At 35.3% G+C, this 16,434-nt stretch overlaps 1 protein-coding gene across 5 annotated transcripts in view; it reads left to right on the forward strand.

The window, feature by feature from the left end:
* Positions 1 to 16,434, forward strand: part of LOC111509749 (cGMP-dependent protein kinase for) — a 509,933-nt gene that overhangs the window by 330,788 nt on the left and 162,711 nt on the right. Inside the window, exon 2 of one of the 5 annotated variants that reach the window (XM_074175927.1) lies at positions 12,477 to 13,005. The exons of the other annotated variants lie outside the window; for them this stretch is intronic. Coding sequence (XP_074032028.1) covers positions 12,563 to 13,005 — 443 coding nt within the window. The 5' untranslated portion in view covers positions 12,477 to 12,562. The remainder of the gene's footprint in view (positions 1 to 12,476; positions 13,006 to 16,434) is intronic. 5 annotated transcript variants of the gene reach the window in all.

The following is a 16,434-nucleotide window of genomic DNA, read 5'->3' on the forward strand; positions in this document are numbered from 1 at the left end:
TTCCGAAATGAGAAAGTTATTGAATTCGGTACCGTTGTCAACGATAATTCGTTTGGGGATACCATGATGAGAAAAAAATTGAATGAGGTTGTCGGCTATTTCCGTACCTGTCAAGGAGTTGACTAGGTATGCCTGTGCGTACTTTGAAAAACTGTCTATGATTGTGAGGAATTTTCTACTTTCGATAGTGAATGTATCCATATGTACGATTTCGAAAGGTTTGGTTGCTGTAGGGGTGATGTTGAGCTTCATTTTGATGGGGTTTCGCTCATATTTGCTTTGTTGGCAAATAAGGCATTGATTAATATATGTTTGAATGGTTTCTTTTATGTTCGGCCAGTAATGTTTTTCCTTAATTCTTGCGAAAGTTTCGTCAACACCGCGGTGGTTTGACTTACCTTCATGGTGGTTTTTGATAATTTCTTGAACGTCTTCCTTTTTTGTAACGTCCAGAAGCTTTTTGGTACACCTTTTGAATTTTATAGAGGGCCACTTGAAATATTTTTGAATTGTTGCCGAAAATGGTTCATAAAGTTCGGGGTTTTCAAAATAGACATGGTACTGCACTCCTGGGGCGACATATTCTTTGATAAAATTCAAGATATCGTTTTCTGTATTATTTTGCGATATTTGTACATGAATTCTCATCTTTTTCTCGAACAGAATGGTGGTTTTAGGTTTGGCCGGAGAATGGAGAACTGAGCTTACAATCAACTGATTGAGCCCTAGGTTCACGGCACACTGCGCTATTGGAATTGTTACAACAGGGTTCTGTTCAGCATTTGAGTGAATGGTGTCATCTTCAAGGTTTTCGCGTTCTGGTAGGGGTTCATCTTCTATTTGTTCGATATTAAGTTGCAATGGTGAAGAAATGTCATTTCTTCCATTACCTGTGGAAGGTAATTCATTGTCTTCGTGTATTCTGGGTTCTGGTAGGGGTTCATCTCCTGTACGTTCGGTATCAGGTTGAACTTGTAAAGAAAGATTGTCATTTTCTGTGTGACTTTTCGGAGGTAACTCGTTGTCCGTATTATTTACATGCATTTCGTTAGGAGGAATCATGATGGGGGAATATTCAGTGTCCAGATTGGGTTCTCCAATAATCAAAATATCGGAAGAGGGTTGATAATCCGGGGTTTCAAGGCAACGACTTACTGGGTTTCCTTGACCACTGAAAGTGACACCTTGATTTGTTAGACGTTGTGATTCGTCTAGTATGTCATCCAATTCCTCCCAAAAGGTTTTGGTGTCCTTAGTGTGGATTTCGACACGGGATAAAGCATCGGCGTTGGTGTTCAACTTGCCTTTTTTGTAGATTATGGTATAATCGTATTCCTCTAGTTTGATCCGCCATCTCAGCAATTTTGAGTTGGGGTCCTTCAGAGAGAATAACCACTGAAGGGGTTTGTGGTCAGTGACTATATTGAACTTTCGTCCAAAGAGATATGGGCGGAAGTATTTGGTAGCCCATACGATCGCGAGAAGCTCTTTCTCAATGACTGAGTAATTTTGCTCAGAGTCATTCAGGGTCCGAGATGCGTATGCAACTGGAAGGTCTTGGCCTATAGGGCCTTGAGAAAGGACAGCTCCTAGGGCGAATTTACTTGCGTCCGTGGTAAGATTAAAAGGTTTAGAAAAGTCGGGGTACTGCAAAATCGGATCATTGATTAACAGGTTTTTGCAGGTATTGAAACATTCCAAAAACTCTGCATTATGTTCAATTTTTGCGCCTTTCTTCAGGCATTTGGTTAATGGTTTCGTTAGTCTAGCGAAATTATTGATAAAGCGTCGATAGTAACCTAACAAACCCAAGAATCCTTTGATCTGTTTGGTTGTTTTTGGGACGGGGAAATTTTTGATGGCTGTGATTTTATCTGGATTCGGCTTGACACCTTCGGGAGTCACGACGTGTCCCAGATAGGCTACTTCCTTTCGTAGGAATTCCGATTTATCCAGCTGAATTTTGAAGTTTGAGCTTCTCAGCCTGTTGAAGACAGATTTAAGGCTCTCAAGGTGTTCTTGGAGGGAAGTCGAGAAGATAATAATATCGTCGAGGTATACCAAGCACTTTTCGTTCTGGATACCACGAAGGATATTATCCATTACGCGCTGAAAGGTAGCTGGCGCGTTTTTCAAACCAAATGGCATTCTCAGGTACTCATAATGGCCATGTTCCGTATTGAAAGCTGTTTTTTCAATATCGTCCTCTTCCATTTCAATTTGATGGAAGCCACTGGCCAGGTCGAGTGTTGTGAAATACTGGCATTTTCCCAGTTTGTCCAGAAGATCTGTGATGTTAGGTAAAGGGTATTTGTCATCTATCGTTTTCTCATTGAGCTTGCGATAGTCAACAACAACCCTCCATTTTTGCTTCCCAGAAGCATCGACCTTTTTGGGTACCACCCAAATAGGCGATGACCAAGGAGAATTGCTTGGCCGAATAATTTTCTGGTCGAGCATTTTTTTGATCTGATTTTCGACTTCTTGCTTGTGTATGAATGGGTACCGGTATGATTTTGTATACACCGGTATTTCATCAGATGTTCTAATTTGGTGCTTTACACGGCTCGTAAAAGTCAGCGGGGTATTTTCATAATAAAATATGTCAGAGAATTCTTTGCACAGCGAAAGTATCTTAGATCTTTCCTCGTCATTCAAATGGTCACATCGAATTTTTGAAAAATCTAAATTTTGCTTAGGGGAATCATCAAAATTATGAAAATCGATTTTTTGAATTTCGTTCTTATCAAATTTTTCAACAGCGATTGGTTCTGAAAAATTCAGGGTTACTGGTTTGGTGGTGTTGTTCAAAATTGTAGTGAGAGCTCTACCTTTATTTGCAACAGTAAGACACTCTGGCAATTCACAATTATGGAAGCGTTGGTGAGGTATTATTATTTCACCATTCTGAATTGATGTTTTGACCTGTATCACTTGCTCAGATCTTGGAGCAATCGTAATTAAATTGAGATCGCTTTTTGTTTTTTGAAACTTCAGTTTTATTTTCGCATAAGGAGTGATAAGATAGCCATTACCAAAATCTAGGTTAGCTTGTAAAAGTTTTAAATTGTCAAGACCAATTAATCCTTTGAAAATGTCATGAAATTTGAAAAGGAAAAATTTTAAATGTTTTTGTTGTGGCAAATTGAATAATTTTGAAGCGGGCATAGATGCGCTATATTTATGAGCTGATTTTTGGAAAACTGTGGAAACAATAAACGGGTCGTATTTAATTCGATTTGGAAACAGTTTTTGAGGAATTTCTGGATCTATAAAAGATTTCGTGGAGCCTGAATCAATGAGAAATTTTGCGTCATATTCCGGAAATGTTATATATGATAATTCGCTAGAACTAGAATTATTGAAAGAAATGATTTGCGGAACTAGGTTTGATTGTTCGTGGTTGGCATTTCCTGAAAATTTACCTCGGAATTGTCAAAGTTACTTTCCTGATTTTCATTTTCGCAGTATAGAAATTCGTCATAATGTTCGTTATAATCTTCTTCAGCGTAATATTCGTGTTCGCTATAATTTGGTTCATTTTGAGTGTCACTAACTACCGTATTAAATAATTCCTCTGATATAAAATTTCTTTGGGGTTGGTTTTGAAATGAGTTTGAGGGACCTGATCGATAATTAGGGGCGTTTCTTGTCGAAACACTCATTGGAACTGGTTTATTTGTTTGATATGTATTTCTGGTGGATACACTCATGGGTGTAGGTTTTGAGAAGTTCTGATTCTGATTGGGCCTGAAAACATTTCTGTTTTGAAATGGTTGTCTAAAAACTTGCGCGTTGGTAAAGAATTTTTGGGGTTGGCTTGGTGCTCGTGGCTGAATTGGTATTGGTTGTGAAGGAAATTGATTTTGCTGTCTGAAAAAGTTATTTGGTGTACTATAATTATTGACAGGAGAAGAATTTGGCTGTCTGATCTGAATTGGTGTTCTAGAAGGTTGAAAGTTTGGTCTAAATGTATTCTTATTTGAGAAATTTTGGAAGTAATGTACATTGTCTTCCTGTAAAACAAACTGCAATGCTTCACTGAGAGATTTGGGTTGCATACAACGTATTGTAGTACCCAAGGGTTCCTTGAGCCCAGAAAGAAAGGTTTTCAATGCCAAATTGCTATATAAATCTCTTTTACACCTTTTAGATTCTTGTGTGATTTCGTGAACGTCGATATAATTGCACAATAGGTTCAATATATTTAAACACCTATCATAGAACTGTTGAGGCTTTTCATTAGGGGATTGCCTAAGCATAACCATGTCTCTGTTTAGGCAAGTTTCATCCCTTTGATCGGCAAAGTTTCTGGTTAATGTATCTTTGAGTTCTCTCCAATTTGAAACATTCTGTATATTGGCTACTACTTTAGCATTGCCTGATAATTTTGAAATGAGACAGTTCAGCAAATAAACATTTTGAAAGCTTGTCGGCTCAGCCACATTATAAAAAGTATTAATTATTGAATCACAAACTGCTAGATATCTATTTAAATCATTAGGGTTGCCGTCGAATTCAGGCACACACCTAAGGTATTCTGAGTTGAATTGATTAGCCATTATTATATTTGAACTACTAGAAGAATTAGGCAAAGAAACTGAAGAGTCAGCTGAAGGGTTTTCGTTATTCAAATTTAACTTTCCAAGAATTTGAGATAAGTTATCAATAGACATTTAAAAATACGACTTACATTAAAATTGTAAGAACTTTGAGCATCCTTTATAAGGTAGACGACTGGTTCCTCGATTTTTGATTTCCAGAAAGACTTCCTTGCGAGACTGGACGATTCTGTTCCACTCCCCGATGATCTGCCTGTTGAGGGTAGCTAAAGGTCCACGATGGATTGGGTTTCTTGAGGTTTGAAGAGCCACTCCTTCACAAACACCTCCACAAGACAAAACAACAAGTTCGATACCCGATAAATCGTTGAAACGAAAACTGCACGTTCGATACGTTCAATTTCGAGTATCCTACCGACTGCGCCAAATATAACTTTCGGATGTCAAAGTCCTTTTTTAAAAATTAATTTTATTAACAAAAATTGATGTTAACAGTATGAGAGCAAAATTATATCTGAATTACAAAAGTATTCTTCCCATGAAGATAAGAATGCCTTCGTCAGGACAACTACAATAATAAGATTATATATCTTGTAAAAAATATATAAATATGGAGAACTTACTAACGTGAGAATAAAATATAAAATGGTTCAAAAACAGATAGAGAAACATTAAATAATGACAGTTGATAAAAGTTTATGGCTGACAATGTCAAGTATCATTCAGAATTTTTCCACTTGACATTGTCAGCCAAAAACTTTTATCAACTGTCATTATTTAATGTTTTTCTATCTGTTTTTGAACCATTTTATATTTTATTCTCACGTTGAAGCCACTATATACCAAATGTCCTATGACTTACCAGTACGGATAAACAGAGATGAATGAATGAGTGATAAGTCAGCGACTTTCGCATTTGTAAGAATAGATTTAAAAAAATACTATGATCAAAAAAATCTACATTTGAGTGTTTCAGTTTTATCCCTAGACTCGATAGTTGATTTGGTTTTTTTCGTAATGAAATATCACAGGGCCATCATCATTCAACATTGAGAACATGCCGTCGAATAAGGCGACAAGTACTATTAGCCGTCTTACAATTTTTTTTTATTCAACCAGTTAATCAAGACCCATCCAAATTATCGTATCTCGTGCGAAAGAAACAACTGGCAGTTTTAACGAGACTGGAAGCTACCGTTGAATTTTTTGCTTGGCCTTCGATTCGAAGAATAATCGATAAAGTGAATATTTTATTTTTATTTTGGAGGCCTTCTCGACACGCCTTCAATTAAAAGGGTATTTTGGAAATTGGCTGTGTCATGTTTTTACTGGCATTCACTTAGAAGCCACCAAAATCTCTCTCATCTCGACCGCCAGCCGCAACGAGCGGCGCGGGCGATAATAAAATTGAAATCGTGTTGTTGAAAGGACGAATCCACTAAAAATAGCACGCGGATGTTATAGTCGTGGAATATGCCATTCGTGGCGTATCAAAGGCAAAAAAGAGATTGTGGCGTCGATTTTTTGTCGTTAAAAAAGTATCGGTTGTACGAGGGGTGATTTTTAACTATAGTTACTACTACGAGTGTAGTTGCAAAACTTTTATAGTTGTCGTTCCAATTTTTTTTTATCTGATAGAAGTTTTTACGATTATATAATAATAATTGCGGTTCTAATGTCCACTCAATTTATCTTTAACTAACTGCTAGAAAATTTTATATGTGAATTGTTTAGATTGTTCAAAGTTCGTAAAAGAGCTTGAAGGAAAAATTATAGTTAATGAAAGACACTTTTTTCAGAAATTCATGTTTTACTATTTTCAAAATGAAACTAAAAATTTCAATATCGGTATAAACTTATATGTATATTTCGAAATGTGTTTAAATTTCTTTGACAGTTTCCATGTAGGTACCCATTTTCGTCCATAAAAGTACCTATAAAGTTACTCAATAAACTATAGTGGAACGGAATTTGAGTGAAAGCCTATGAGTGGTTCAGTACTTTTCTCGAAGACAGAATACAGAGGGTTAAAATATAAGAAATGATATTCGTGTACCTCAAGGGTCCATCTTGGCTTCTGTGTTACTTATCATTTATATAAATGACCTCTAAACAGTTTTACCTGTCGCATTCACTTGATTAAATGCCGATGACGTTATCCTATTCTTCTCAGCTTCATTAAAATTGCAACTCTAAAACAACTTTCCTGACAACTGTCTTAGTTTCAAAATACTTCACAAAAGTCTCACCAGCTCACTGAACTTCAAATGTTATTAAATGTTATGAACAGTAATTTTTCATCATGTCCAAATTACATCTGGAATTAGTTTCCCAATCATAGTTTGGGATATATCTCCAACAGCTAAAGATATATTCATTGCGTAAAAACGAATTATTCGCAGCATAGGAAATGCACCGCACTGCAGTAATCAAGTCTCTTCAAGAAACTTGACATTCTTTGTCTTTCTGGTGTCTATATTGTGGTATTTCTATCATATACTCATAATAAATCTGGCACAAATTTACAGAAGGAGAACTAAAGATCTCTCACTTATAATGACACGTATAATAATCTATTATCGACAGGGACAACTGTCGATTAGCTGAAGCGACAGTTCAAACTGTCGATAGTTCAAATTGTCGACAGTTCAAACTGTCGATTAGCAGTAATTGACAGGTCAGACTGACGATTAACTATAATCAATCTACAGTTCAGAATGTCGACAATTCAAATTGTCCTTATATAATCGACAGTTTAAAATGTCGATTAGCCATAATCGACAGTTCAAACCTCGATAATCTATATTCAACAGATCAAACTGTCGATTATCTATAATTTACAGCTCAAACTGACAATTAAATGTAATCTACAGTTCAAAATGTCGACAATAGAAATTGACATTATACATAATCATGTCGATTAGCCATAATCGACATTTCAAACAGAATCAGCTATAACCGACAGTTCGACATGTCGATTAGCCATAATCGGCAGTTCAAACCTCGATAATCTGTATTCAACAGTTCAAACTGTCGATTATCTATAATTGACAGCTCAAACTAACAATTAAATGCAATCTACAATTCAAAATGTCGACAATAGAAATTGACATTATACATAATCATGTCGATTAGCCATAATGGACATTTCAAACAGAATCAGCTATAACCGACGGTTCGACATGTCAATTAGCCATAATCGGCAGTTCAAACCTCGATAATCTGTATTCAACAGTTCAAACTGTCGATTAGCTAGAATCGATAGATCAAACTGTCGATAAACTGTAATCGACAGGTCAAATTGACGATTAACTATAATCTATAGTTAATAATGTCGACAATTCAAATTGTCATTCTATATAATCGCAAGTCAAAATGTCGATTAGCCATAATCGACAGTTCAAACTCGATAATCTGTATTCAACAGTTCCATCTGTCGGTCAGCTATAATCGACAGTTTAAACTGTAATCGACGGTTCGAAATGTCGACTCTTCAAATTTTCATTATACAGGGTCCTGCAACAGTGGCGCGGTGTTCCATATCTCTATATAGGAAGCAGATAGGAATCTAATTTTCTATAATATTACCTTATTGCTCGAGCTCGACAAAATAAAAATATTGGCGGTCACACAGGGTGTTCGATTTTTTCTGGGCGGATCCCAACTGTGTCTTTTTAAATGGCAACCTATATTTTTTATCGCTTTTTCGGTTTCTTCATAGAAAATAAAATGAACTTTATGTATATCTGCACTTCGAAAATATTGATGGTTTTCGAGATATCTAGCATGACAGGTTTTTTTTTCCAATATTCGTCACTCAGAATATTTGAAATTATAAAGTGGTGCCAAGTCCAGTTGAAATTTTTTTTTTGGTCGAATATTCTACATTGGTAACTCTCTCAAACGATATATCTGAAATCGACCTGTGATATACAGGGTATGAAAAACCGCTTGCCAAATATTGTAAATGAAAATTTGCAAAATCTTCCTTATATTAAATGGAACACCCTGTATATTATTGATCCATAAGAAGCGCCAACGAAACCTCTACAAATTTCATTAAGTATTCCCTATGGCTAAGTTCAATAGTTTTTCTTAAATGAGCATTTCTTTCGAAAAATGGTCATTTTTTCAAAGCGAAATCCATTTGACGACTGATAAAAATATACGAAAGATATCTTGTTTCAATTTTGTACATTAGAAGGTGTCCAAACAAATATTTTCTAACGAAATAAATGTATGTACCTATCACTTTTTGCTAAATGGAAAATTATTTTTTCATTGGATGCAGAATTTCACTCATAAATCGTGCAATATCAAACCAAACAAGTTAAAAGAAAGAAACATTATAAATAACTATTTTTTTCATGTTATTATATTCATTCAGAGCTTGAGTTCTAGATATTCAAATTTGTCAACTGGCAAATTACAAAACTACAAAAGGGAGAGTTTAATTAAGGTTGATAATGAAACTTTTATAAAATATGTTCAACATGTCTTCCATTTTCTTGAATGCAGAGCTGAAGTCTATGTTTGAAAGACTGTTCTACCCTGCGCAAGACAGCTGGTGTGATGCTGCGAAAAGCATTCGTTATTCTAAGTCGCATATTTTCGGGAGAAGTTGGTGGCTCAACGTAAACCATATTTTTTATGTATCCCCATAAGAAAAAATCTAGTTTCGTCAAATCTGGTGATCTAGCGGGCCACCGTACAGGCCCATTCCGTCCTATCCATTTATTGGGAAATACTTCATTTAGATGATCTCTCACTTCTGCCGAATAGTGAGCAGGTGCACCATCATGTTGTAACCACATTCTATTGCGGAGGTCAAGAGGAATATCATCTAACAAACCTGGTAAATCATTTCGTAAGAAATTGAGATACATTGCACCATTCATATGTCCCTCAAAAAAGTATGGACCAATTACATATTCTCCAATGATGCCTCCCCAGACATTTATCGACCACCTATGTTGATAATCCACCTGTCTCAATAAGTGAGGATTTTCTGTCGCATAATAATGGTAATTATGTCGATTTACAAATCCATTTTCATGGAATGTCGATTCATCCGACCATAAAATATTATTGAAAAAATATTCGTTTCGACGAATTTTGTTCATGGCCCAATTGCAAAATCTCACTCTTTTCTCGAAATCAGCATACAGTAGTTCTTGATGTAACTGAACGTGGTATGGATGCAAGCGATGTTTCTTCAATACTCGTTGCACTGATCTCTCACTTATATCCACTATTTCCCCAATTTGTCGTTGACTCCTACTAGGATCTTCTTCAACAGCAAGAAGAACTTGCAATTCATTATCTTCATTAGTAGCTGGCTTGATGCGCTCATGTTTGGAATAATTAATAGATCCAGTTTCAACGAATCGTCCCAAGACCTTTCGGAAAGATCTTTCATCTGGATGCCTTCTATCTGGATACCGTTGAGAATAAATTCTACTTGCCAATAAACAATTCCTGTCTGATTCACCTAATATGAAAATCATATCAATCAAATCACTTTTTGATAACAACATTCTGATGAAATTATACCGACAGTTCAACTTCACGATTGACTAAAAATTTCAATATTCATTTGCAGCCAAATATTTTGTTCTGTCATTTGCCAGACTACTTAATTTCCAATAAATATTTCATTCGCTGAAAGGTTGTTTTAGACCGAAAGAATATGGCACAAATTCCGAGATTTTTGAAATTATTGTAACTATTCAAGAACGTCCATTTTGTGGTGTAATTCGCAACTTGTTTATCTAGCAACAGGTAATTTTAGGAATGGGCGATATTTTAAGGAAAGGGTATTTTTTGTATATTCTTATCAGTCGTCAAATGGATTTCGCTTTGAAAAAATGACCATTTTTCGAAAGAAATGCTCATTTAAGAAAAACTATTGAACTTAGCCATAGGGAATACTTAATAAAATTTGTAGAGGTTTCGTTGGCGCTTCTTATGGATCAATAATATACAGGGTGTTCCATTTAATATAAGGAAGATTTTGCAAATTTTCATTTACAATATTTGGAAAGCGGTTTTTCATACCCTGTATATCACAGGTCGATTTCAGATATATCGTTTGAGAGAGTTACCAATGTAGAATATTCGACCAAAAACAAATTTCAACTGGACTTGGCACCACTTTATAATTTCAAATATTCTGAGTGATGAATATTGGAAAAAAAAACCTGTCATGCTAGATATCTCGAAAACCATCAATATTTTCGAAGTGCAGATATACATAAAGTTTATTTTATTTTCTATGAAGAAACCGAAAAAGCGATAAAAAATATAGGTTGCCATTTAAAAAGACACAGTTGGGATCCGCCCAGAAAAAATCGAACACCCTGTGTGACCGCCAATATTTTTATTTTGTCGAGCTCGAGCAATAAGGTAATATTATAGAAAATTAGATTCCTATCTGCTTCCTATATAGAGATATGGAACACCGCGCCACTGTTGCAGGACCCTGTATATAATCGATAGTTCAAATTGTCGATTACCCATACTGGAGAGTACAACCTCGATAATCTGAATTCAACAGTTAAAACTGTCGATTAGCTGTAATTGACAGCTCAAACTAACGATCAACTATAATGTATAATTCGAAATGTCGACCATTCTAAGTGTCATTATATGTAATCAATAGTCCAAATGTCGATTAGCCATAATCGACGGTTAAAAATTTCCATTAACCATAATCGACAGTTCGAACTCGATAATCTGTATTCAACAGTTCAAACTGTCGATTATCTGTAATTGACAGCTCAAACTGACGATTTAGCATAATCTACAGTTCAAAACTTGGACAGTTCAAAATGTCGATTAGCTATAATCAACAGTTCAAATTCGATAATCTGTATTCAACAGTTCATACTGTCGATGAACTGTAATGGACAGTTGAAACTATCGATTAGCTGTAATAGACACCCCAAACTAACGGTTAACTATAATCTGTAGTTCAGATTGTCATAATCGACAGTTAAAAATACTGATTATAGAGTTTAAACTCTATAATCAGTATTCAACTGTTCAAACTGTAGATTATCTGTAATTGACAGCCGTTACTGACGATTAACTATAATCTACAGTTTCAAATGTCGATAATTCCAATCATCATTATATACAGTGTCCTGCAACAGTGGCGCGGTGTTCCATTTCTCTATGTAGGAAACAGATAGGAATGTAAATTTCTAGAATATTACCTTATTACTCGAGCTCGACAAAATAAAAATATTGGCAGTCACACAGGGTGTTTCTGAGCGGATCCCAACTGTTTTTTTCCAAATGGCAAATATTCTAAGTGACGAATATTGGAAAAAAAACCTGTCATGCTAGATATCTCGAAAACCGTCAATATTTTCGAAATGAAGATATACATAAAAAATTGAACACCCTGTGTGACCGCCAATATTTTCATTTTGTCGAGCTCGAGCAATGAGATAATATTATAGAAATTTAGATTCCTATTTGTTTCCTAAATTGAGATATGGAACACCGCGCCACTGTTGCAGGACCCTGTATAATCGACAGTTCAAAATGTCGATTAGCCATAATCGACAGTTCAGAATGTCAGTTAGCCATAATCGACAGTTCAAACTCGAAAATCTGTATTCAATAATTCAAACTGTCGATTAGCTCTCATAGAGAGTTCAAACTCAATTATCTGCAATTAACAGCTCAAACTGACGATTAACTATAATACGGTTCGAAATGTAGGCACTTCAAATTGTCATTATATATAATCGACAGTTCAAACTGTTGATTATCTATAATACGACCCTTGAGCGCCATTGTACATTTCTAAATAAACTATTGCAAATTATGTGAACGTTCGATAATCACAAGGCCAAAGATAAATTACCATCTATTCGAATATTACTGATCTTCAAAAATTCCCAGCAAAGAAAACGGTGAATTTAACGACCGACCAGTTCCATCTACGCCATCCAAAGTGTTCTAAGATGAAACTTTCCAATTAAAACCAAATGAGTTGCTACACCTTCATCACGAAGATCCTTCATCGAAACAAAATCGACACGGAGGCGACCGTCATCGAGAACGATATGTCTCCAAGCGAGACGGAAATGGTGTCTTCCATGAAGCGCCTTATGGAGGAGAAGAACCGTGAGTTGAAATCCAGAGAGGAAAAAATCATCGAGCTCGAGAGGGAGTTGGAAAAGAAGGACGGACTCATCAAACATCTCCAGAACGAGATTGACAAGTTCAGGCAGGTCGTGAGACCCATCACCCAGAAAATCATCACGAAGCAGATCGATTTGGGGGGTGAGTTTTGGCCAGGCCCGGGGGTCGAGAATACGAGGGTGAGGCTTGTGGCGGAGCCGAGGATCAAGAGACAGGCCATCAGTGCTGAGCCTCTGAGTCGGGAGGAGAATGATTTGCACATCAAAAAGATTCCCAAAAGTATGAGGTAAGTGTCGATGACCAAGTGATTTATGACAGATTTATTTATTCACATAAATTTGAGATACAAGAACAAGTTTCGAATCAGTATCTGCAAATATGCACAAATACGTCACAACTGAGGTGTTTGAAAGATCCGTAAAGTAATATAATCCGATATAAATTTATTTGAAATCCCTGAAAAAATCTGTAAAAAAGTAGTTGAAAAATAACAATTTTAATAAGCCACTTACTTAGAAACTAACAGGACTTTCAGTCCTGTTAGTCCCTACCTTCTATATATACAGTGTGACCCATTTTTAATGGAAACACCTCCCTAAAATTTGAAGTTGTAAACCGATTTCAATAATTTTTATTTTGAAATGTCAAGTACTAAAAGGTCTACCTTGGGACAAAATTTGAAATGTTTATTAAAGTTTCAGGACATACTACGATATTTTTTCTTAGTCGAAAATCGGGTTTTTTTATTAGCGATTTTTTTATTGAAAAAATCACTACGCCACTGGATTCAAAGTGTCTCTAAACAGGTGTGACCAAAATTTCATGAAAAAATATTCATTATTAACAAAGTTATGACAACTCAAAAATTCGAAAACTCACACAGCTAACAGTTACAAAAAACACCCTATATCAACAGATATAGCCATGAGAATATTTTTTTTATGATTTCAACAATAAAGTGTCGCCAGATGAAAAAAAAACAAATAGCGCAAATATTTTTAATAAAAATAACGGAATTACATTCAAGTTTTCACGCAAATTAACTAAATCTAAGACCTAATATTTCAATTTGAATCTTAGTTGCAATGGAAATGATATTACAGTTTGACACTTGTGAAAGATTTAAGTGTACTATTGTCAACAATATTCACCTTACAGTTTTTCGAATTATTTTGTGTCATGGCTGCAAGATTGAGCGTAAGAGATAAAATTGAAATTGTACGCCTTTCGGGAGATGACGTTAGAAGTGCTAGAGAGGTTTGTAGAGTATTTAATGAGAGACATCCAGATCGTCCTCGTATTAGCTGCGGTACGGTAAATAAAATAAATAAAATATTCAATGAAACTGGTGCAGTATCAAAAATGATGTTAAAAAGTAATCCTGTACAAAGACGAAACAGGAATGACAGGAATGATCAAATCATTTTAGATTATTTCGGAAATAATCCTATTGCCAGTATAAGGAATGCCACTTTAGATTTGAATATTCCACGAGAAACTATTCGGAGATGGCTCAAGGCGAAGAATATTAAACCTTTCAAGTCAAAATTTTTACACACGCTTCAAGAAGACGACGAAGTAAGACGCCTGGAATATTGTTTATGGGCCCAAGGGGAATATTTAAACAATAGAAATTTCCTAAAAAATATTTTATATACCGACGAAGCCACTTTCACTACAAATGAAGTAGTGTCATCACAGAATTGTCGCTATTGGGCAGCGGATAATCCTAACTGGAACTGTAAAAGCCAGTATTCTCAAAAAATCAACGTCAGGGCTGGGATATTGAACGAACGAATTATTGATCCTTTTTTTTTTGAGGAAAACATTAATGCGCAGAGGTTTCTAGAATTTTTAAACACAGATTTTTTGGATGCTATTCACGAGCTGCCAATCAATGAACGATCAAATTTAATTGTCTAGTTAGATGGGTATTCAGTTCATTATGCCAGAGCTGTGAGGCAATGGCTTAACGAACATTTTCCAAACCGATGGATAGGCCGTTGTAGTCCGTTTATAGAGTGGCCACCCAGATCTCCAGACCTCACAGTTTTGGACTTTTTTCTCTGGGGACTTCTCACACAAAAGGTTTACAAAAACCGCTCAAGAGATAGAAATGAACTTTGTGCAAGAATTCGACAGGTATGTGCAGATATTAGCCCTCAAGAACTAAGGAACGTAATCAGAAACATTCGTAAGCGCTACGACACATGTATCGAAATACGTGGTGGATTAGTAGAGGCTACTAGAATATGAGTTAGAATTAATTGTTGCACTGAATCGAAACATTTCAATAATTAGTTATTAGTTACGTTTATTAAAATTTTTTGCTTCATTGTTAATTGAATTGTGTGAATGTAATTCCGTTATTTTCATTAAAAATATTAACGCTATTTGTTTTTTTTTTTCATCTGGCGGCACTTTATTGTTGAAATCATAAAAAAATGATTATTGTGACTGTTAGCTGTCTGAGTTTTCGAATTTTTGAGTTGTCATAATTTTGTTAATAATGAATATTATTTCATGAAATTTTGGTAACACCTAATTAGAGGCACTCTGAATTCAGTGGCGTAGTGATTTTTTCAATGAAAAAATCGCTAATAAAAAATATCCATTTTCAACTAAGAAAAAATATCGTAGTATGCCCTGAAACTTTAATAAACGTTTCAAATTTTGTCCCAAGGTAGACCTTTTAGTACTTGACATTAAAAAAAATTATTAAAATCGATTTACAACTTCAAATCTTAGGGGGGTGTTTCCTTTAAAAATGGGTCACACTGTATAACAATACTTTCAGTCAAACACGTTCAAAAAACAAACTTACTCTATTTCACAAATCGCCAAGCTTTCGTTTCTGAATAGAGACTTCGTTAGGACGCTAAAATGAAATACAATAGAAAAAAAGGATAATACTTACAAGTTATCTGAGTTTCACAATTGAAAATTGAATGTTGATAATTTTTTTTACAAAAGAGGCACATTGATGTTAATGTCACAATTTTCAGATTTCTGATATTAGTATTGTAATGTTCAAAATTTAGAGTAATGACAAGGGTGACATTATCAATGATAATGCTTTTTCTACGACAGTAACCAAAATTTGGAATATCCTGTATACTAGCAAAAAACAACTAATCACCATGCACTCCGATGATGTAATTATCCCAATCTAGATAATTTGTAATTGATATTTTCATATCAGTTCTGCATATTAGTACATATTCAATTACCATTTACATCACCACACAGCGTGAAATATGAAAATCGTTTTGCCTTCACGTTACTCAAATCGTGACCATTACTATTATCATTTCGAATTTTGCCTAGAGGCTACCTTCTAAATTTCATTGACATTAACTCCCTACTTTTTCAAGAACCATAACTGGCCGCATTTCGAATGAAAAATCGCAATAATTACTTAATACCGGCAATCTGTATTTATTACAGTATTATGTAAAAAAGTGGTAACGCAAAGTGTTGATGTCGAATGTCGAATGCCTTCCACCGATCCACCTTCAGATAAACCGCCTAATGACCGCCTTCAGGTGACGAATGGCGGTATTTCATATGATACTTGTTATTAGCCACTGAATTCGCTACCACTTTTAGGGCTTCCAAATGGGCTGTCTGCAAAACCGTGCAGAGCGCTGAATGTAGCACTTCATCTTAGATGTTGTATTTCTTCAAACAATTCTGTTTGGGACAATTGAGCAGT

Source organism: Leptinotarsa decemlineata, unplaced genomic scaffold (assembly GCF_025532065.1).
Source record: "Leptinotarsa decemlineata unplaced genomic scaffold, Ldec_3_MD MMD2_tig00001393_RagTag_RagTag, whole genome shotgun sequence".
Classification (NCBI taxonomy): domain Eukaryota; kingdom Metazoa; phylum Arthropoda; class Insecta; order Coleoptera; family Chrysomelidae; genus Leptinotarsa; species Leptinotarsa decemlineata.